This window comes from Amblyomma maculatum, chromosome 1, assembly GCF_055883805.1.
Source record: "Amblyomma maculatum isolate TAMU_Amacu chromosome 1, ASM5588380v1, whole genome shotgun sequence".
Taxonomy (NCBI): domain Eukaryota; kingdom Metazoa; phylum Arthropoda; class Arachnida; order Ixodida; family Ixodidae; genus Amblyomma; species Amblyomma maculatum.
This window is the reverse complement of record NC_139344.1, coordinates 259,065,521-259,089,274: the sequence shown is the minus strand read 5'-3', so window position 1 is coordinate 259,089,274 and position 23,754 is coordinate 259,065,521. Positions and strand designations below refer to the sequence as shown.

General features: G+C 48.2%; 2 protein-coding genes across 4 annotated transcripts in view; one reads left to right on the top strand and one right to left on the bottom strand.

The window, feature by feature from the left end:
• Window positions 1-393, bottom strand: part of LOC146206333 (uncharacterized) — a 58,362-nt gene extending 57,969 nt beyond the window's left edge. For 2 of the 3 annotated variants that reach the window (XM_084590998.1, XM_084591000.1), the window contains exon 1: window positions 79-393. The gene's annotated coding sequence lies outside the window, so the exon portion shown is untranslated. Of the gene's footprint in view, window positions 1-50 lie in introns of all 3 variants that reach the window. The other variant, XM_084590999.1, reaches the window with a different exon arrangement.
• A 13,836-nt stretch (window positions 394-14,229) lies between these two features.
• LOC146206332 (uncharacterized) lies at window positions 14,230-15,961 on the top strand. The gene is made up of 2 exons (XM_084608799.1): window positions 14,230-14,235; window positions 15,563-15,961. The coding sequence occupies exons 1-2, from the start codon at window positions 14,230-14,232 to the stop codon at window positions 15,959-15,961; spliced, it is 405 nt and encodes a 134-aa protein (XP_084464925.1).
• Window positions 15,962-23,754: the final 7,793 nt, after the last annotated feature.

Below are 23,754 nucleotides of genomic sequence, written 5' to 3'. Positions count from 1 at the left end.
AACGCTTATGAAACCTTCAAAAGACATATAAAGAAAAGAGAGCACCTTACCTGAAACAAATCCAGAGGATTTACTTACCGAAAACTTGTATTTTCTCAATTCTCCAAGAACCGCGCGTTTGAACGCAGGTACTACGATGAGAACAAGCACCACAAAACCCGCGCGAAGTTACAAATAACCGGAACTCCTCCGCGCAGCGCTGCACGGCGCAGTAACCGATCAGGCTCTCCGCTGCAAAACGTAGATCTCTCGTCGTTTGTTTAAGAACTCCATTTTAAATAATTTCTTGCACACATTTTCTTGCGTCGCAGATTCAAATAGACACATTCAACGGAATATTCAACGCTGTTTAAATTAAACTTATTTGATTTTCCCTCACATGCGTTCCTGCGTCTTCGCGCCAATACCAAGGTCCAATACAGCGGCAGACTGGAGGACGGCCGTTGGTTGGAGCGTTTCAGTTTCTTTTTGCTTTTTTTTTAAGTTAGTCACGTGGCTCAAATTTGAAGGGGACCCGCCTGACCCGCTTTTTGCACGGAGTTACGACGTCAGCTGAGTAAACGCTTCAAGCGTTAAGCATTTTTAACTGCATTTATTTTTTATTTGATTATAGATTTAGATTTTTAGTGTCTATATTTGTTCAAATGACACCGTAGCTTCATATCTTGGTGGCTTCTGCATGAAAAGAGGCATGCATACCAATCGTACCATCGTACGATTCCGTATAGCTGCGTTTTCCTGGAGCCTGTACAGCATTGCTCGTGAGTCGTGACAGTCTGAACGGCCTGAATCTGTTGTGATCGCTGCTTTGAGCACTATAGTAATGGACAGTTGATACCGTAACGTTTGCGCACTCATTATTGTTTTTATTGTGTGGCTGGTTGCCGAGAAGATTGAAGCACTATCAGAATGAATACTCGGTAAATAACTGCAAGAAATAAGCTGACATTTTAAAAAATCAAAAACTTGTTCACAGTCATATAACTATGCAGCTTTTGCATAAAACAAAAACATCTGTGTAGAGAGTAGTTGCAGTAACGGTACCCCTCATGTAATACCCCCTAAATGGGGATCCTCAAAGGCCCCATTTAGGGGGTATTACATGAGGGGTACCGTTACTGCAACTACTCTCTACACAGATGTTTTTGTTTTATGCAAAAGCTACATAGTTACATGGCTGTGAACAAATTTTTGACCTTTTAAAATTTTTTAAATACTAAATTATTTGTTTGTGAAATGTCATGGTGCATATACAGGCTTCCACAAATGGCTTGTGGAAATGTCCAGCAGAATAAAAAGTTGGAGCATACGCCACACTCAATTTACAAGCAAATAAAACTAGAGAATAGGCAGAAAAAAAAAAAAGCACACAGTTTAAAACAGGCTTCACGTTCTTCGACTGCTTCAAGAAAAAACGCTAGTTGGCAAATCATAAACCCTTAGCACATTGAAAGCATGGACAGGTTCACCATACCTTGTCCACACTGTGGACAAAACAAAACAATCATAAGGTTGTGATTGTTCGAGCGCGGACATATAAGGAGGCAGAATACATTATTTTGCCTATACTTCAGAACAACACTTTTTTATGTAATAATGTGAACAAAGGCATACGAAAGCACAAAAGCAGGAATTGTTGGTAATTGGCATATCTATAGCAGGGTACAAATTATAGATGTTAGTAAAGATAAACCTTGTTGCATGAACACAAGTAAAAAAAAATTCCATATCGCAGCATGCTGTACACCAATGCATGTGCTATTGTTTTTTCTGTGTTAATTAGGCATAGGATATAGCAGACAATCTATTCGGGCAGCCGATCACAAACATTAGCCAAATGACTGCTTGAAAGGTATGGAATAAAAGAGTAGGTACTGTCATTACACTGAAGAGAATGAAGAAGCAGACTGGTGACTGGAACAAGTTTCAGAGGATCATGGAAGCATACTAAAAAAGTTTTATTTTTATTGGTAGAAATTAAGTTTTCCCAGTACCAACTCGCAAACCACAGTTGCTCTGCCAATTTGTAATTCAGCCACAGCTTGGTTATAATTAGTGTCATGGGATACTGAAAGCACGTCTCATACACAAAAACCTCACTGTGAGTAATGGCTTGACTGAGATCATTAAGTTGAATAAAAGGTTGCTAAAATCCATCTTCAAAATTTCTATAGCCAGGGGCCTGAGCTTGCTTCTAATATTTCCAATTACTACTACTTGGGTGTGCAAATAATTCTCGAGGAAAGGTGTGAAGTTTAAGAAGTAATACTTCATTGTTATGAAGATGTATGCACACACACACACACGTGCGTGAAAAAGAAATATAGAACACATTGCTGCTGCATTACATGTACATGTCGCTTCCTAAATTCTGTGATAACATTTTGAGGATAAAGGTGTCTGTTTAAATGACCTTGAAGTGGCCTTATTACATCCAACTTGAGCATAGCAAGTCTCTAGCAGCTGCCGCCACTGTCTCCGTCGACTCCTGGTCCACCTGTTGTTAGTGGGCGCAATTGGAGCTAGCATTCTGGAACTGCATAGTGGTGTTGAGTGCTTCTACACTAGCCGCACACAAAATAAGCTACCAATGTCTTTCCTGGGCTATGTTTCTCTTCAGATTGCATTATGTGATGTTTTTGATCCTTAATAGCCGCAAAACCAGCCGTGAACGCAGCCAGGAGGTGACGGTGTGACAATGGTTACACTGCACAATTACCTTCATCATAATCATTTCCTGCCTTCATTGGGTGTATGTTACCTTTAGGCTGCGTTCAGAGACACCTCTCAGCAACAATTGCCGTTTAACTCGCTGAGAGACTACCAATGGAGAGAAAGAAGTTCTGGTACCCTACCATCAGTGACACATTCATTAGCTACGCACAGAAATGAAGTATCTTGTTGCAATTTTCTGTATTGTGAGGGTTGTGTGGCAGCTGTTTTGCTTTGTGTTTAGGTGTGTGTGTGGCTCGTGACTGCTTCTGGTCTCAATGTGTGACTGCTTTTGCTGTGTTTGTTTGGCTTTGTTTCTTTGGGTGGACACTGCTTTGGCTAAGACATTTCATATCTTTTCGTTTTCAGAAAGGTAAAAATTTCATTGTTGATTAGCTGAACCAGACTATTAAAAGGAAAAAAATGTGTGAAGTGAGGGCGTGTAAAGGGTGCAAATAAAATCAAGGATAAAATTAGAGATGAAAGCAACCTCCCTGTGCTAAAGGAAAACAGGGGCTATGCTCATGCATTCATCCTCGAGGTTTGCGATAGTGGCGGCTTCCACTATTCCGCGTGTGAGCTTTTTTTTGGCACTTTTTCAGAATGGTTGTTTATTCAAAAACAGGGGTACATTTTGCATTGCTGTCACATTTGCAATGTTCACTGCAGATTTCTGAACAGGGAGCATTTAATGTCATTTCTGTGCTTTATTAGTCTTTTATTGATAGGTACAGCAAAGGGAAACAATGGTTGTACTATATGACACAAAAATCCCATTGTAGCATGCACAGAAATCGTCATATACTCCATTCCACTATCTTCTGGCAAGCATATATCGGCCAAACTGGCCAAACTATCAATAGAAGACTAATTTATAGAGTGCAGCAATGATATTAAAGTTTCATGGCCCAGAAGCCTTCCAGTGCACTGTGACAAATGTGACAGCAATGGAAATTGTTCCCCAGTTTTTGAACACACACCATTCTGAACAAATACCATAATAAGCTCACACGCAAAATAGTGGAAGCAGCCATGATCGTGAAGCTCGAGGGTGAATGTGCCAGCACAACCTGTGTACATAGATTGCATCTCAAGTACGTAGATTGCATTCATCTGTGGTTTTATCTGATTTTATTTGCACCCTTTACATGCCTTCATTTTATAAATACCTTTTTTCCTTTTAAGTTTGGTTCAGTGCTTGTTTATTCTGTGTGCTTCTCCATGCTCTGTTCTCATCCTGCAATGTGCTGCTGAAACAGACTGAAAACCAACGAGCCCACAATCCATTCATTAATGAAACTTTCATACCGAGTAATTCTGACAAAGGCCACATTTTGCTGCATAATGACATCAGCTAGTATGCTGCATGTATGTGTTACACAAGTTGCTTTCTCACACTTCATTTCTTGGCCATGTGCTGTGGAGGTGACTGGCCTGGGCTAGTGACAGTATAGTACCTGTTTTCAGCAGCAGAGTGTAGTTAAGTTTGAATTCTGTAGTGCAGGTTTCTTCCCCTCACATAATCAGCACTTTGTTTTTGCTTTCTGCAGTATGCAGTCAGAGGAATGTCCAGCTATAGTTCGGTGTATACTTGTACCTAGTACCAAGGCACTGGCAAGAAATGAACTGAATCTGTCACTTCTTATTAGGCGCTCAGAGTGGTCATATCTATAGCGTCTGCGTTGCATAATGCGGACTTTTTACACTAAGGTATGTGTTTACAGTGTGTCTGGAAAACAAATATATTGCATTTCAGTCTTGCCACAGTGGTGCAAAGGTTATGGCGCTCGACTGCTGAACCTTAGTATGCAAGATCAAATTACAACTGTGATGGTTACTTTTGTATTGAGGCAAAAAGCAAGATGTCCATGTGTTGTGCAATGTCGATGTATGGTAAAGAACCTCAGGAGGTCGAAATTTCCAGAGACTTCCATTATGGTGATAGCCCGAGTCACATTGGGATGTTAAACCCCATAAACCAGATCATATCAATATTGCATTTCAAGAAATATTTTGTTGGTTATGGGTTATGAATTGTAAAACATATATAGACTTGCTCTTCCAGCTACATATGCTAAACTTTATGAGGTTGTGGGTTTAGATCCTACTGGCAGCATCTGTTTTTTTTCCCTTTTTTTGCCTTGTAATCAAGTTTCAGCCATAAAATAATATTGTTTCCTCGTTGATCAATGCTGCAAATTAGAAAGTATAAATACTCCCTTATTCTTTCCTTTGGTTTAGCAACTGCTGGCTTTTTTCATGTCTATAACTTTGTACTATTCTTTCTGCCAACCATTGATAAAGTATGCATGAATATATATTAAAAGTATGCTGCACTCCTTGCACACCTGCCTGTCATATCTGGATACATGAACAGTGTGCATTGTTCCTTTATGTTCCACTAATTCTATACTCTATCTTGAAACCGTTTGCAAGACTGCCAAGGGCAGGGCAACCTGCCCCAATCCTGGCGCCTCTCACCTCTGCGCACTATAACAGATATGTGTGCTCCTACTGTTGACCTCACCAATTGAGGGGGGGGGGAAGGTGAGGTATATATGAGCACTATTTCCTATTATAGTGCATAGGATGAATAAAACTACCACCTTGAAAGTGTTCAGCCTTATTATCCCTGGCTGCAAATAATATTGCTAAATTTTGCCTTCTGCACTTTGCACTCAGGCTGATGGTGATAATGAGTATATGCACTGCAAATACTTGTCCAAGCCTGACAGCCATGAAGATGCATTGATGAGTAGAGGCAAAGTTGCACATCTCTAATATTGTTTGTAATAAAGTATGTTGAACATAAAAAATTGCTTAGCTTTCGATAACAGTGTTTTGCTTTGGCATACTTTTGTTTTGTTTTTCAGAAAATCGTTCCAATTTTGGATACAACTCCTGCTGTAAGGATACTGCTTGCCTCAATGCTGTGCCGGTATGACCAGATTGAAAACCTCTTGAAGACTGGAAGCAGTATTAATTTCATCAATAAAATTGCCATCAATGTGATGCATTGTACTTTGTGGCCGTTAGTTGCTTTGTAGAGGCATGCATCCCACATACTTCAGGGTGCATGCCCAATATCAAGCATTTCATGGACTCATATAAGTGCATGGAGTCTGCCAGATTTATTAATTGCCTGCAGTAATCATAGATTGCTTCTAAGTAGAGGAGGTATCACTTCCGAATGTCCTCAATAGATACGCCAACGGATATCCGACGCGGATCTCCGTGGGAGATTCAAATAATTATTTTTGTACATCCGTGGGAGGTCCTTTGGACATCCACGGATCTCCGACGGATATTCGTATGTCCAGCACCGGACGTACACTGAACGTCCGATGTACGTCCAGTGGTTGATTGGGTTAGGTTTTTTTAATCGCACTGTTATTGATGGTGCCCACACTCTACTATGCGAAAAAGTTATTAAAACCCTTTCGTAGCTAAAAATAAGAGTCGAGAAGGGGGAGGAGGGTACGTATAACGAGGGGGCGACTACTTTTGCGTGCGTGTGTGATCTGCACATCAGATGCAGCGTTTTATATGAAGGGATCCCGTAACTATTTAGTCAGTTTTAAGGAGAGGGCCACACTCAGGATTTCTTTCTTTTTTTTTCGTTTTTGTGCACCGCATGTGATCTCAACAGCAGTGTTAGAGCTTTTGCCTCCCGCCATACCCTCTCCCACTCTCTTTCCCAATTGGACGTAATCGTGGCTTCGCCCCGCGGCCACGTCGCGAAGTTATTCTCATGCAGCATGGCCTCCAAGATCACCACCGCGTGCGCACGTTTCGCGAGCGCGGGGGGGGGGGGGGGGGGGTGATCGCGGAGGCCATTCTAGCAGACGCTCATCGCGCCAGCGGAGCCAATGTAGCGGAGCAGCCGCATGCAGGCGACTTCCACGCATTTTAATAGTCTTAAAGATGTTTCAAACCGACAGAAAATGAAAAAGGGCTACACATGCAAAAGCGCGCCTGCAAATTAATGTTTCGCGCGCGCGTAACACATGTATTGATATAGAAGGTAACGCTAGCCCCACTACACAGTCCCTCAGTGAAACAAACTGCCAATTTCAATACTATGGCGACGGGCGCGACGTTGCAGGCACTGTTCTCCAGGAGGCACTGTCGCAACTTGTCAGTGACTTCACAGCTATCGTTCGGCGTTTGCAATCAAAACAGAAACTGCACAACCGAATTTTTTTGTTTGCGCAATTCACGTGGATGATCATTCGAGAGACAGAATTAACAATTACACCCTTTGTCAAAAGTTTAGAGCCCAGTGGGTCTACATATCTGAGCCATATGCTATGTGGTTTGCAATGCATTCCCACATTTCCAAACTTGCTGAAGGCAAGATTTCTTCGTCCTACCATCTCCAATGGCTAGGACTTCCACGATTTTTAAAGAAGTCACAATAAACGGCTTAGAAGCAAACCCTAGCTATTGGCTCTAAACTTTTGCCAAAAGCTGTACAACTAGAATTTGATACCTCTGCTCCCTCAAGAAATTTTCAGTTTTCCTTTACAGGCGTTTCTTTCGTCAAAATTGTGCCTGGAATCTTTGTGGTAGCTCGGTCATGGCCTCAGCAACGGAAGCGTTGTAATAAAAATAAAGGGTCTCTGTAATAGAAAAGGTCCTATATCGTTTGCCTCTCATCGTTTACCTCTTATTGCAGTGCTACATATAATTAATAATAATTGTTTCAAATGAAAAGGCGCAGTATCTGTCCCACATTGTTCTGTGCACACAGCGCCGTAAGGGAAGGAAGGAAGGTGGGAGTTAAAGCGGAAAGAGAGAAATTTGGGGTGCCTTAGTGGAGGGCTGCTGAGTAATTTCGAGCACCTGTGGATCTTTAACATACACTGACATCGCAAAGCGCACGGACGCAACTTCATTTCGCCATCACCAGGTTGGTCGTGCAATTTCTGTACGCCATTCTGACGCCACTACTAATGACTAACCGACACCAAAATGATACAGTAAGAGAAAGAGGATGTCGTATGATACTGTAAAACGCCTTAGCGGGATCAATCTGCAGCATGGTCACTTGGAGACCTTCACTGTCACAGTGAAGGTTTCCGAAGTGGAGGTTTCCGAACGCCTGAAGCTAGCGCTCTTCCATTTTTCTGAATGTTCTATCGCTGTGAGCTATTTGTGATCTCGTCATCCTTCGGTATGGCGGGCGCACGACCCCTGCGCCCACCCGCCACCATCGAACATGCTGCGGCGTACTCGACGGGTCACCTCAACGTCGCGGACGTGGAGCTTCCAGACTCGGCAGATGACTCCACAGTGACTGAGATGGATTCTGACAGCAGCCACACGCCTGTACAATCGCGCCGCCTGAAAAGGAAGCTGCGCCGAACATCAGTAATGAGTGAGACACCAAAGAAGAATGCTGAAAAGCAAGGGATCTTTTCCGTGGCCTTCGTACCAACAACAGCAACGGCGAATCTGAATGTTATAAACAGACAGCACCTGACCCAGTTTTTCGACCAGCTTGTTAAGTTGACGAAGTCAGAATTAATCCCTGGAAGAATGTCTTGACCGTGGATGTCAAATCCCAGGCTACAGTGGACAAGCTGAAAGGAATTGGAGCGCTTGGCAACATGCCGGTCCGTTCCTTTTTTGCACATGGGAAAAAGACTACTGCGGGTGTAATCACCGACATTGACCCCGAGATAAGTGAAAGCGATCTCTGCACGCTGATCAAATCTACGGCGCGCATTGTGGATGTTCATTGTTTCGGCCGCTCAAAGTGCGTTAAATTAGTTTTTGAAACTGAATCCCTCCCGCCCCACGTTAAAGTGGGCTATGTGAGACACCCAGTTCGGATGTACGTTCCAAGACCTGTTTAGTGCCACAAATGCCACAAGATCGGACATGTAAGTGCCGTTTGTCGAAACATCCTGCCGTCGATGCGGCGGTACGCATCCTCATGACACATGCCATGGACGGAGACTATCAAGTGTGCGAACTCCTCGGGTGCCCATGAAGCAACGGCTAAGGACTGTCCTAAAATTAGGAACGAAAACGTATACTAAAGAAGATGGTGCGAGACAACTCGACTCATCAAGAAGCGGATGCATCTATTCGTCGTAGCAAACACCGTTCCCGACGCCGACACAAGGAATCGGAAAGCAAGCCTAGCCTGGATAAGTCAACTTCAGAGTTAACGACAGCTCAGGTGCCACAACAGATTGGGTCTAATCCCGTTAAGAATACTCTTGCTGTAATGTCACAGGCAATGTCACAGGCCAAGGATCAGACAGAAGCTGTTGTGTTACCTGCCGCCTCTGATGTTGAGTGGCCTGCTCTACCATCAAAGGCCATCACCAGGCCTCATCCCAGTTTGGTTGCCACACGTGCTGAAAATTCCAACAACCTCGACAGCCAGCAGGTGAAAGAAATGCTTAAACAGCTGGTTCAATCAATGCGGGTGCTGCTCTCCAGCATCAACACGCAAAAAGCAAAGTTTGCTGTTCAGTTTTTGGACGCATTTGAGCCGCTCTTGGCGGCATTGCAATAATTCACAATGGCGCAACAAACTAACACCACCTCTGTGACGATGCACTTGCGCCGCAGTGTAGTGATGCAATGGAATGCCCGAGACCTGCGTGGTCGGCTGAGTGACTTCCGACAGCGGGTACAGATACCGCTTTCCCGTGATTGTGATCTGTGAGCCCAACATGCCGGCTGCTTTCCGCCTTTCTGGATATGTTCTGCTGTGGTCTCGAGAAGCAGACGAAACAAGCAAAGTGCTGGTGTGTGTACGCCAAGACATTGCGCACGTCCGCCATGCTCTGCAGCCCCACAGCACGAACCACTACATTTGTTTGACATAACCCTGAAAGGACGAGTATGTTCTGCAATTGGCGCCCATATTCCACCGAGAGATGGCTTGGACAAGTCATATCTATTTTCGACAATCCAGTGCTGTACAGCTCCTCGTATTATTGTGGGGGACTTTAATGCTCACCACCCTCAGTGGGGTAGTGCCATAATGAGCAATCGAGGATGAGACCTGGCAGATTTTATGCATACGCAAGATCTCGTCAATATAAACGACGGCTCACCGACGTTTCTACGCGGAACAACCTACAGCAGCTGCTTGGATGTGGCGTTTGTTTCCAGAAGCTTCCATCCCTCTGTTTCTTGGTGTAGTGATGTGGAAACACATGGGAGTGATCACATACCAACGTACGTATGCATCAAGTGGTTTGCACCTGCCACTTCGCCTCGTGTGCAATACACAGACTGGCCCGCCTTTAGGGCATCGGTGGAGATTTCCAGCACGGACCTCCGGTCACCATCTCAAATAGAGGGCCTCATTACTTCCTCTCTAGGTGAGAACACTCGCTATGTTTGTGTGCCGATGTCAGTGTCCAGCAGCGACGTGGAATTCGAGCGACTTCGCGCGATCCGTCGGCGAGCTGAAAGGAAGTACAGAAGAACGATATCCGCGCAAGATCTCGCACTTTCTCGCAAAGCTAAACGGCACGTTCTACGCCACCTGGAGAGGTTAGGACGGCAACGTTGGAGGCAGTTCTGCTCATCACTGGATCCCCGTAAGCCCCTGTCGCGTATCTGGCATGTTGCAAGAAGCTTGCGCACACCTCAGCGAGAAAGGCACCCTTTTCGTGCCCTGGCCCTTTATCAAAGCTGCAATGAAGTTGACGTAGCTGAAGATTTTTGTAAAATGGTTGTGGGCACAAACCAGGCACAGTTACCAATTTCAGAGGTTTTCGCGCCACCTTCGCCGAATGATCAATATGACGTGCCCTTTACAATAGCTGAATTAGACGCCGCTCTTGCTTCTTGTCGGCATTCATCTGCATCTGGTCCTGACGGGATTACTTATACAACCTTATCAAACCTAGGCAAGGCTGGCAGAACTGCACTACTTAATTACTTCAATGATATATGGGCTTCTAGTACTGTTCCTGAACACTGGACGATTAGCCGCCTGGTTGCTCTTTTGAAGCCTGGAAAGCCTCCTCTCGAACTTACCTCATACCGGCCAGTTGCTCTAACAAGCTGTATTGGAAAAGTTATGGAGCGAATGGTGCTGGCAAGACTGGAGTGGTATCTAGAGAGTAATGGTCTTTATCCGAATATGATGACTGGATTTTGCCGCGGACGCTCTTCCATTGATAGCGTCATCGACCTTGTGGCGACAGTAGAACACGAAAAGCGTCACCGTCGACTAGTAGCTGTCTTTTTAGATATAAAGGGAGCTTACGACAACATCCTACATGATGCTATTCTTGATGCACTCGACGACGTGGGAGTTGGTGGCCGGCTGTACTTGTGGATTGTAAGCTATCTCTGTGGCCGCTCTGTTTACATGACTACGCCTGAAGGAGATACTACCCGCTTTCAGGTCGGTCATGGAGTTCCACAGGGAGGAGTCCTCAGCCCAACTTTATTTAACGTTGCGCTAATTGGCCTGGTGAGTGAACTGCCAGCTAACATCCACATAAGTGCATATGCTGACGACATCTGCATCTGGGCTTCTGGTTCGACGCGCCCACAACTACGTGCGAGATTGCAACGAGCTGTGTCATCGACATCGATGTACTTACGGCGTCAAGGCTTATATTTAGCGGCAGAAAAGTGTGCAGTGATTGCGTTTACGGGGAAATGTGTCAGCCGCTATCCGATTACCCTTCATGGAGTAGTAATACCATACGTCTCCAGGCACAGATTCTTGGGAGTAATTATTGACCACCGACTATCTTGGTCGAAACATGTTACTATGGTGAATAAAAGGCTAATTAATTTTTGCCATGTACTTCGTTACATGGCTGGCATCAAATGGGGTCCAACTGAGCGCTCCGTAATACGGCTTTACGAGACCCTGTTTGTTGGCTACATCCGGTACAGTCTTCCTGTACTCTCTAGTATGAGCATTTCATGCTTGCGGACTTTAGAGAGCGTACAATCGCAGGCACTGAAAATATGCCTTGGACTGCTTAGATGCACCTCTAACAAAGGTACAATTGAAGAGGCACATGCTCGCCCAATATCCATATACTTGTCACACGAACCACTTCGTGTATATTTACGAGCACTTACAAGACACTGTTTTCACCCGCTCAGCAAGATACTGGATGAAAGGCCGGACTGCATTTATACAAGTGCACTCCGCTGCCATCAGTCGCAAGTACCGACAGGATATTCCCTCCCATATATCGTCCCGCCTAACCACCTTGGACGATGGATAAACCTTTGGTGCACCTTCGTGTTCCCGGAATACTAAAGAAATCAGTGGTACCAATTAGTGCACATCTGGTCAGAATCCTCATTATATTCACGTATACACACCGATGGATCTGTGTCAGCACAGGCATCCGTTGCAGCTGTGGTCATACCAACTCAGAAAACGATTCTGCATTTCCTTTTGGGACATACCTCTACATCAACCGCTGCTGAACTTGTAGCCATTCGGGAAGCTATTCGCTACATATGTGAGGAACCACCTCAAAAATGGTGTATATTCACGGACTCAAAAACGGCATTACAAATTTTGGAAATCTTCTTACGCCACACTGCCTATCAGTCCCTGGCACTAAACATTATCGAGCTCCTCACATCTGCCCAGCTGCAAGGCCACAGGATAATGTTTCAATGGATCCCTGCCCACTGCGGGCTCCATGGGAATGAACAGGCCGATGTTGAAACGAAAAGCGCACTCATCAATGGCCTCCAAACAGCTGTGCCTTTTTCAAGAGGTGACACGACGTGCCTTCTTACGAGTTGTATGAATAATGCTACAGCAGCTTACTGGGCCCAGCCAGACGCCCGACACATTCGTCTAAGAAGGCTCGATCAAACATTAAAATTTTATGTTCCGCGTGATATTCCGCGTCATCAGGCATGCTTACTACATAGACTTCGTTTAAACGTGACTTTCACGCACAAGTACTTACATTTAATTGGACAGATGGACTCGCCGGAATGTTCAACTTGTGGCATTTCAGAGACTGTGGACCATATATTATTGGTGTGCCCAGCGTATGCGCGCGAAAGAAGTGTGCTAGCGGCTTCCTTGAAGCGTTTAGACAAGAGGCCTCTGTTGGAGGAACTGCTGCTGGGCGCTTGGCAGGACAAGGGGAAGGGTGTCCAGGCAGTGCGTGCTCTTTGCCGTTTTTTGTGCGCCAACGGACTTGATTCGCTCTTGTAAAACAAGCTACTGTGTTTGTATATATATTTCATATCCCTTCTCCCACATCGTCACCCATCATGACCTTCTTCCTCCTCTCCTTCCCCTTCCCCAGTGCAGAGTAGCAGGCCAGATCTGAATTATTCCGGCCAACCTCTCTGCCTTTTCCTTTCAATAAATACATCTATCTATCTTCACTGTCACAGAGCTCTCTATGCTCCTTGCCACATGGATGTTTGAGTAGATCATCCTGTTCTTAATACCACATGTCTGGTGGGGACCAATTAGCTCTTTGATAACAAGCCTCCTAGCCAAGATTTTCATAAGGACCTTGCAGTCGACGTTTGTTAGCGTTATTGGCCTATAACCATTAACAGAGCGGAGTCTAACTTCCTCTTTGCTTTTAGGTATCAAAACAGTGTGAGCGCACGTGAAAGTAGGATGATAATGATCCGCGCTCGTAAAGATCCCATGAAAACCCAATGCAAGGTTGCGGCGATGTTACATATAAACTACTGATAAGAGTCAGCACTTAATCCGTCAGGACCCAGTGATTTTCCAGGGTTCAGTTCGTCAATAGCTTTTTCAACTAGCTCACCGACTGTGATATCTCTTTCTAGAGCTGTCACAACCTCGAGGTCTATCTTTGGAATGACGGACCAAAAATCTTCCCGAATCTCGGGCTTCTCCGGTAGTCGACACCCAAACAGCTCCGTATAGTGATTTTCAAAAGCGTTCTTGATACCTGACTGGTCGTGTGATGTTACCCCGTAATACTTTATTTTCAAGATCTCTTTGCCTCCAGCGTAAGATTTCTCTTCCGATAAGGCGCGTTTATTAGTCTCCTCACCGGCCAGCAGCTTCTCTCCACGAATCACTGTCCCCTGTATTTATCCTCATCGAGCTTCTCCAGTTTTAGTTTGATTTCTCTGATTTCATGAAGAAATCCCCCAGGAATTGCTGTCTGGAGTTTAACTAGTTCTTGCAGCCCCTCCCTGAGGCGTTTCTCCTCCTTTCGTGCTGTGAACTTCAGTTTGCAACCTCTTTCTACTGCTTTCATTTTAACTTTTTGTTTAAAAGTTTCCCACTTTTCAGTTATGGTCCTTTTGTCAGGGGTAGCAAATATTGTATTTTTTTTTTACTGTGTCTGTCATAAATGCGACATCTTTTAAACATTTCGCATTGAATTTCCACATGTCCCAATCTAATTTGCTTTTTTTCTTTCTGCCGATCGAGAACATAACCAAACTATGATCAGTGAATGACACAGCTTCGACCAAATAGTCCTCGCAGTTTGGTGCAAGTTGGGGCGAGATGTACGCTCGATCCAATCTGGCATGGTCTGAACCATGATGGTAGGTGAAATGTCTGCGTTTTCGCCCATTCGACAAATGCGCTACATCGCATTCACTACGTCCGTTAAGAAATCGGCACTCGCGTCTTTGTGGACATTCCCCGGAGTTCTCTCCTCAGCTTCGCAAACACAGTTGAAATCTCCCATTGCCAACAGGATCGAGCTTATTACATTTGAAGAAAGGTGTGACATCCTCAAAAAACTGCGGTCTCTCCCTAGGCTTTGTCGCCTCATACACAGCGACCAACTATTATGCTTATATATTCTTCCTTTTCTAGCGCTATTTTGCTGTTTCGCACTTTGTATCTTTTCCTCGAGGGCAGCCTTCAGCGATTGCCCTGTAAACACGCCGAACCTTCCTTTTTTTTTTTTTCTATCACCAGGGGTGGCCAATATCATCCATCATTCAAACGTATCAGTTTTTTGCACGTGCCGTTTTTTGCAAAAGTTAGGGAGCCTACGCGCCTCCGGCCTTCGGAGCAGCGCGGTGCAAAGCGGCGGCACGGTGATCGTCGTTGGCGGCCGCCGATCCCCGGCGGCGAGGGTAAAGTCGCTGACGTAGACTGCTGCCATCGCTATCGTTGTTGGGATAAAGTATAAGCCAGTAGCATGCGCGGTTCCGATTTCCTGTTTTCGCGGAGCGCTATGCTACTGAGAGAGGGCGCTGCGCACAGCTAAAAAATAGAGTCACTTCCAGTGACTCTACTAAAAAAATGGTCTTGGGCCGGAGGCCAGAGAACAACATACTTCCGCCATGGAACAACTTGCCGGCCTCTTTACGAGCATCATTCAGGGGGCTCCAGTGCCTGAAGACTGGCGGCAGGGAAGAGTCACTCTTATACACAAGCGAGGCGGCGACACTGATAGTCTCCGATCGTACTGCCCAATCACTGTCACGATCGAGTGTCGTGAAGTGGTGGCTAAGCGGCTGGGCTGAGGCGGCCGTTGTCCTCACCGAACTACAAAACGGCTTCCGCTAGGGCCGCCGGTCGGACGTTAACCTTTTTGTTCTCACATAGTGTGCCGACATTTCTAGACGGGAAGGGTGCTCCTTTCTATGCTGCTTCCTTGACGTCGAGCAGGCCTATGATAACGTACCACATGCAGCCCTGTTCAAACGCCTGTCGGAGCTGGGGATGCCTGAAGAGTTGCTATGCACCATTCGCCGCCTGTATGATAGGAATGAAATCGTAGTACACTTCGACGACGCAATATCGGCTCCCATCACTGTAGCGAAGGGCTTGCGCGTCAAGGATGCCCCCCCCCCCCCCCCCCCACCCACTCTATACATCTTATATGCCACAAGCGTTGAGCGGGCCCTGCTGCAGGCACACACTGGCTTTCGCCTGTCGTGCTCCACCAGTGGATGTGACGAGGAGCAACGGTTGCCGGGCCTAGCCTTCGCGGATGACCTGGTGCTGACGGCGGAGTTGCAGGCAGACATGCAAGCTCTGCTGGACGTGTGCTCCGCCGAAATCAAGCAGTTAGGCCTGAGGTTCAGCAGCCGGAAGTCTGCCGTCGTTTGGCTGGCGGGAGAAGGGGCGGAAACAGCAGACCTCACATTGGGCGGGGATTGTATCCCGGTGTGCAAGGCGTTCAAGTACCTCGGGGTATGGATAAGCGCAGAAGCGGGCATGTACGACCTACATGAGACGCATCTTCAGCAGGCCGTTCTGAAGGCGCAGTCCATACTTCGTCGCCGCTGCCTCTGGGGATTCAACCTGTAAGGCCAAGATAAGCGGCGCCTTTTTTTTTGTTTAGGGAAAACTGACCCTGCGAGAACTCGCGAAGATGTTCGTTCCCACGCATCTCCGCTACTAACCCGCCGGACCAGCCATGACACCTGTCTCCTTTGTTGACCGATTCAAGCTCCCGTCACGGTGGGGATTAAGGGCCGGTACCGTCGCTTCGCGACACTTTTCTTCGGACGCGACTCGGAAGGACGCCCACTTCCCATTCAGGGACTTTAAGGAAGATTCACCAAACAATGCCCCTCTGTCTGGACGCTAGGCGACAGGGTTCGGCGACCAGCGACCACGAGCATCACCCAGAGCACCCAGACCCTGGGAACCCACTAGGCAACAATCGTCCGCACGTCCAGCCAGAAGCAGCAAGGTGATCCAGGCCCCGAACCAGAGACAGCGTTCTGGGGAAGGACTCCGACGAGGCTGCGGAACCAAGGAACGGAGGCCCCACCTGGCGACACTAGCACGGGTTAGCGGGATTTCTTGCGCTTTGTTGAAGTGGCTATGGCTCAAGTGTAAAGTGGCGTATGGTTTTAACACGGAGCATGATGGCGAGCGTAGGTGAGATAGTAACAGGGGGATATATAACAGATGACAGCGAGCAGTCGCAGCAAGCGACAACTCAGCCTATAGCAGGAGCACTACGTGAAGTAGCGGAGATGTCGGCATCCGATGCGGTTGCAATTCGCCGCATGAAACTATATTTTGAGCTGGAAAAATTGAAAATTCTTTCACAGGAACGCCTAGGGTTACAAAAACTTGGGCTAGATCCAGCGGTTGCATTGGCGATAGCGGGAAGCGGGCAGACGTCTGTAAGGTCAGACATTGACGATCACCGTCAAATGGGGCCCGATCCAGTCTCCCAATGTGCTAAAGTCCTTAAGGGACTGAAGCTGCCGTGTGACGCGGACGTGCTCGAGGAAGTCGAGAGAATTTTCACGACGTACAAGATGCCAAACGAAAGCCGCGTTCACTTAATCATGCCAGCACTAGCTCGGCGTGTCAGGTAGGTACCTTCTCCGTAACCTCGGGGACGATGAGTGTGGCCGCTACGACTCGGTAAAAGCAGCCGTTTTAAAGGAGCTGAAGCTTAACCCCTCAGAGTACCTCGAACGCTTTGAGCGCGCGACGAAACGCCGCGATGAAACTTGGGCGCAGTTCGCTTCGCGCACTAAGACGTACATCCAGAACTACCTTCGGTCAAGGGACGTAGAGACCAAAGACGACCTGGTATCATTGATCATCGCAGATCGCATAAAGGGTAGCTTGAGCCCTGAGGGCTTAGAGTATGTGCGTCTTCGCGAGTAGAAGAGGTGGCTAAAACCGGATGAGATATCTGACGTTCTCCAGACGTTCGAACAAACTAAGGGCAAGGGGCGCGCAGCGAAACAAATTGTCGTGTACGCGGAAAAATCGAAGGGACCCCCGCAAGCGGCGAACAATAATGGAAAACGGTCGATTCAGTGTTATGAGTGCTGCGCATTTGGCCACCGGGCCAAGTAATGCCGTCGCAGTTCGCAAAACGCGCAGAAGGAGAAACGCGCTCGAGCTCAAAAAGTAGCTGTAGCCGACGTAGAAGTATGCGAAACACCGGCAACAGTAACCTCGCAGACAACCCTAGTGGCATAGATGAAAACGCCCCAGTCATTCGACGAGGTAGGCAAATCGAAGCTACAGCAGGTGGAGATTAAGTGCGCAGGGATACCGGCGACAGCTATTATTGATACCGGTAGCGAGATTAACGTGGTCAGGGAAAACCTCGTGCAAGTATAGGTCGGGAGCCATCCGGCTTGATAAAGCTAGTTTCGGCTTTTGACGATACGGTTAAGCAAAACTGGTCACTCTTGCAGTAAGCATCAGGCGGTCCACCGCACACATAGCAGGGCCCGAAGCAGTAGACATTGTATGCGCGCTTTCTGATAAGCTGGTGGAGGGAGTAGATTGTTTGCTCTCCAGGGAGAATTGGGAATTGCTTTCGGAGACAGTCGTTATGAGGCACTTGTTACGAGTGAGGCCCGCCCTCTGTCTGAAGCAGTTAACGCGTCCGTCGCCATGGCTGAGCAGAGCACAAAGCTGAGCTCTACATCACACGAGGAGTAAGCAGTGGGAATTGAGGCAGACAAACTAATGAGTGGTGAGCAGGGTGTAGCGACGGAACAGCCCTGTGAAGTAGACCGGGAAGAAAGCGAAAAGGAAGATGTAATCTCGACCCAGGATGACGCGGAGGAAGTCCTAAAACAGCGCCAGGTATTCAGATCCGACTAAGTATCAGATGAAACCCTAAAGAAAGCGTGGGCTGACGCAAAGGCAAGGAAGGCCGGCATGTTTGTTTCAGGCGGCTTTTTGTATCACTGGGACTCGATCTCCGGTAGCAAAATGAAGCAGCTTGTGCTCCCCCTTTCCAGGCACGAAGAGGTACTCTCCCTTGCGCATGAGTCCCTTTGGGGAGGCCATTTGGGGCCAAGGAAGACAAAGACTAGAATTAAGTACAGCGTTTTCTGGCCAGACTTAGAGGGAGACGTAACGCGACACTGCAGGACATGTCACGGCTGTCAAACCCGCTCAGACAGGCGAATTAAAGACAGGGTTTCCATCACACCTCTCACCAGACCCGACCATCTGTTTCAGGTCGTAAATGTCGATATAATCGGGCCGCTCGATGTCCCGTCAGGCAGGAGTCATAGGTACGCTCTCTGCCTTGTGCATGCACGCGGTGGCCGGAGGTAGTCTGTTTGCGATCCCTGACCGCTAGGGCAACATATGCGACGCCTTGCTTACGATTTTCAGCCGCACGGGCATACCTGAGGTTGTCTGTTCAGATCAGGGAACAAACTTCACGGCACAGCTAACGCGTGAGATGTTAGCAAGACGGATGCGCGCCGCGTTTTTCGACTCCTGAGCACCCGGAGAGCAACGGGACAGTGGAGAGGTGGAACCGCGTTTTGAAGACCATGTTGCACCATGTTATTGAGAAAGATCCCAAGAACTGGGATAGACTGGTCCCGTTCGTTCTCTGGGCGTACAGGGAAGTCCCCCATGACACTACAGGCGTGGTGCCGTTCCGGCTTTTATTCGATAGGAACCCTATCGGACCGCTAGCAATTCTGCAGCGAACATGGACAGGCCAGCAACCTCTCCCGAACACACTTAGGGAAGAGCCCGCGAAGTATTTGCGACAGCTACGCGAGCAGCTAGAAGTAGCAGCAGAAGTAGCGGGTTTGACGGCGAGCACACATCAGGGAAGTTACGCGCAGGCATATAACAGGAGCCCGAAGCAAGACGTTTGTCGTCGGAGACCAGGTATTGCTTTTTGACACACACCCTGGTAGTAAAATGGCCCCAAAGTGGCTCGGTCCATTCGTCGTAACCGCGCTAGAGAGGCAGAACTCGTACAGAATCGACAGGGGAGAGGAGGCTACAGCGGTATTTCATGCGAACAGGCTGTGACCTTACTACGCACGTGTCAGCCATCTCTGAGTAGTTTTCGAGGAAGACGAGGAGTTTGGTGAAATCGAGTACACCCCTCGGTCTGTGCCTGTGGTGGTTGTCCCATAGATGCGGAGAAACTCGCGCACTATACCTACTCAGAACCGCCTCGAGATCTCGGAGGTGTTAGCCGCTTACGCTGATTTGTTCAGCGAGAGGCCGGGAGTCGCACTGGTTGGTGCGCATAATATAGAGATGCACGAAGGCCACCAGCTCAAACGCACTTTCCCAAATCGCGTGCCGGGATTATTAAGGAGCGAGGTGAGCCGCCAGGTAAACGAGTTGCTAGACCTTGGGCTGGTGTGTCCGGTGGAAAGCGAGTGCGCCCATCCCGTTGTATGCGCGGATAAGAAGGAGGGATCGGTGCGCATGTGTGTTGACTATCGCGCTCTAAACGCAGCGAAGCACACGGATGCCTTTCCAATGACACCCCCTAAAGAGCTAATCATGAGGGTGGGCCGCGCTAGATATATCACTCTGACTTGCGACGCGAATACTGGCAGGTGCCGGTAGCTCCGGAGAGCCAACATCTGACCGCTTTCGTAACCCATGAGGGACAATATGCTTGGCGTGTCATGCCGTTCGGGCTAAAGAACGCCGCGGCCACCTATCAGCGGATAATAAACACCCTCTTCTCGAAACATCAGGCTTATGCGGCCGCATACCTCGATGACATCGCCATTTTCTCTTCCTCGTGGGCTGAACACTTGCGGCACTTGAAAATCATTTTTGATTTGTTGCGCGGCGTCAGGCTTAAAGTGAGCCAGGAAAAGTGCCAGGTTGCACAGGCGCACATTAAGTACCTAGGACACATAGTGGGAGGCGGAACCCATGGGCCCGATCCAGAAAAGATATCGGTATCGGCCATTCAAGACCTCGCGCCCCCCGCAACGAAGAAACCGCTCCGAAGTATGTTAGGCTTATGTGGTTACTACCGCGATTACGTTAAAGGCTACGCTGAGGTGGCCGCACCATTCACGTCTTTGATGAGGCGAGGTGTACCTAACACGATTCCGTGGAGCCAGGAAGCGCAAAACGCGCTCGACAGGCTCAAGTCAGCTCTGTGCCAAGCTGCAACGCTGAACACCCCCGAGATTAAAAGGCCATATTGGCTGTTCACCGACGCGTCCGACGTCGCAGCGGGGGCTTGTTTAGCGCAGATGGGAGACGAGGGACGGGAAAGGCCGATAGCGTTTGCCAGCCACCGATTCACGCTAACGCAGACCCGCTGGTCTACGATCGAGCGGGAAGCATTCGTCATTATCTGTACACTAAAGAAATTTGATCATTGGGTGTACGGGGCAGAAATTAACGTGTATATCTGACCACAACCCCCTCTCCTATCTCACTACTAGTACACGCCTCATGGGGCAAAACTCGCGCGATGGGCGCTGGCCGTACAACGCTACGATGTGGCAGTGACCCATAAAAAAGGGTCAAGCAATGGGAACGCCGACGCGTTATCCCGGGTCCCCAGTGTTACTTGGAGTGTATCAAGCACACGATTGAGCCATGGCCTTTCGGCGACGCGTGAATGTTCCCGAGTACCCGGTGCAATGTGTGATGTGAACGGTGAAGTGCACGTGAACTCTGTGTGAGGACATCCAATTGCTCACGCGCGGGACTTTCACGAACAATGCCCGGTCCGCCGATGCGAATGTGTGTGATTCATTCTGCGTTACTCATTTTTTGTCACGAGATTCATTTTGTGCCGCATTCATGTGTGAAGTGTCATACATGTCTTGTTTTCGTCGCGGTTTGTTGCGGCGTTGGTTTAGGGGAAACTGACCTTGTGAGAACTTGCGAAGATGTTCGTTCCCACGCATCTCCGCTACTAACCCGTCAGACCGGCCACGACACCTGTCTCCTTTGTTGACGGATTCGGACGCGACTCGGAAGGGCGCTCACTTCCCATTCAGGGACTTTAAGGAAGATTCACCAAACTATGCCCCTCTGTCTGGACGCTAGGCGCCAGCTTACCCCCCCCCCCCCCCCCCCCCCCCCCCCCCCCCAAGCGGCATCCGCTTTTGTCGCCGGGGCAATAAACGCCCCCGCGGCGCCTCTTTGGAAAACGCGGCAACGACATTTCTGTGTTCCCATGTGGACCGCCTTGAAATAGAGAAAGGAGGACGAGCGCCGATGGGGAGAGGTTGATAACCCTCGAGTGGAGAGAGCGTGCAGAAAGCACGCTGCATTTCTATTTTTGGAGAATTGAGGACCTGGGTCCGAGATTATGGCCATCCCACCGGGGTTGGGTCTTATTAATCAACAGGTCTGATTGGCTGCGTAATTTTGAGGCAGACCATGTGAAGCGACCGCCCTCGTGTCTTTGTTTGTCGTTGCCATGAAAAAGCGGCCATCAGACCCGGTTGAGCAGTTATGTCCAGTCGAGCACAAGCTGGCGACTCCGGGCTCGACACGTAGCCTTCCTCTGTGTGAGCTAAGCGGTTCTCTGTGTAAGATGTTTTGTGCTTGTGATGTACCCTTTTTCTAGGGCGGTGGCAGCTCTGTGTGAGGCCACCAGTGTAAATTCAGTTGTCATTTGTGTATATAAACTGTAAATATACCATCCCTCTTCGTTCAACTTCAATACAGCCTGACTTGTCATCTTACTTCATCAACCTGCCGAACACGAACTTAACATCACTCAACCGCTACATCATGGTCAGAAATCTGGAAGCTAGTTCATGTGCCGGGCCTCACATTCGTCAACGCGGTGGTGTGCCTCTCGGCAGCAACAAGGGATTGGCTGGAGCGGCGTCAGCGAGAAGTGGGCCGCACCGCGCTCGTATGTCATGGCGGGGTAGCGAACGAGGCCATTCAGGGCAACCTGGAGAGATCGACCTTAAAAGCCCGGGAGGCAAAGAGCAAGTTGGTGTAATACCTCGGCCGCCGGCGGTTCCTGTCCCGAGACCAGTGGGCCCACCGGGTGTTTGAATGCCTTTCAGCAACATACCCCCGGACGACATGGACACGCCGCATATACCAGCTGGAGAAGGAATACGGCATTTTCCAGCAGCGGATTGTGGCCGACACCACGACCAGGTGGGCGGTTGAAGTTGAAGTGCGTGAGCGCGCGTTCAGCTAGCTGAGCGAGAGGTGTGGGGTGCAAACATGGAGAAGTGCACACTGACCTTCTACCGCCTACACAAGACCGACATCGAGCCTGTGCCACTATACAAAATCAGCGGTGCTAGCGGCCTCCTATTCGAGGCCCGGGCTGGGGCTATCCGGACGCTGGAATATCGCAGCCATTTTGAGGCTACAGTGTCGTGCACCATGTGTCGGGTGTGCGGGGCAGAAGCGGAAACGGTGGAGCACCTCGCCCTCAGTTGTAGGGAACTCGCGACACCGCCCTTGGAGGGCGCCACGCTGTCGGAGGCGCTCTGATCTCGGATTTGGCCAGGTGAAACCGGCAGCAGTGGCAGCCTGTAAGCGCCGCCTGGCTGAGTGGTGGGCCGTGGTGCGAGGATGCGACTGATGGGACCCTATGGGCTGAACAATGTGTTTTTATTTATGTTAGACTTTTTGACTTTGGTCGGACACGTGAAAACCAACGTCCACCCGTTGCAAAGGGCATCACCGTGACATCATCATCATCATCATCATCATCGCTGAACGCTCGTTTTCGACTGTGGCGAGAAACATGGGCTCTTTGTTAAAACACCTTGCGTGTTTATTATCAGTACGCAGCTCCTGTAGATACAACGAGTTGAAAAACGCGTGCTTTCTCTTTTGCAGTGTTATCGAAGTAAGATGGGGGAAGGTTCTCGAAAAATCGATGTGGTTTTCCTCTCTATTCCTATTCGACGGGTGTAATGCTTCATTGAGGTGGAGGAGAGAGAAAAATGGGGCAATATTTATCTTACTTTCAAGTGCTGTTATTGCTGCATATGTAACGAGGCGTATCCTTCAGTGCCGCAATTTGATGCCGCTATGTAACGCACAGTACAGATGTGCGTAATGTTTTGGCTCTTGTAACGCAAAAGCGGATGCAGAAAATTTGAGTAAGGAGTGCAACTGTGTCAAAAATATTTGGCAGTATTGCAAATGCGTTATGTAAATGCTCCCTAACGTATTGTCCCCCCAAGAATATCTCCCTATTAGAAGGACGACTATGAATAAATTGTTTTTTCTAGTGCAATGAACTTCCTGCTCTCCCGTTGAGGCGACAGACCTAACAAGGGAACAAGTTCCAGGCTCCGCACGTGATCTTGCATGCCATTCGAAGGTTACATACAGCGTTTTAGAATTTCTGATGCCACCCAGTGGTAAAGAACTTCAGAAAA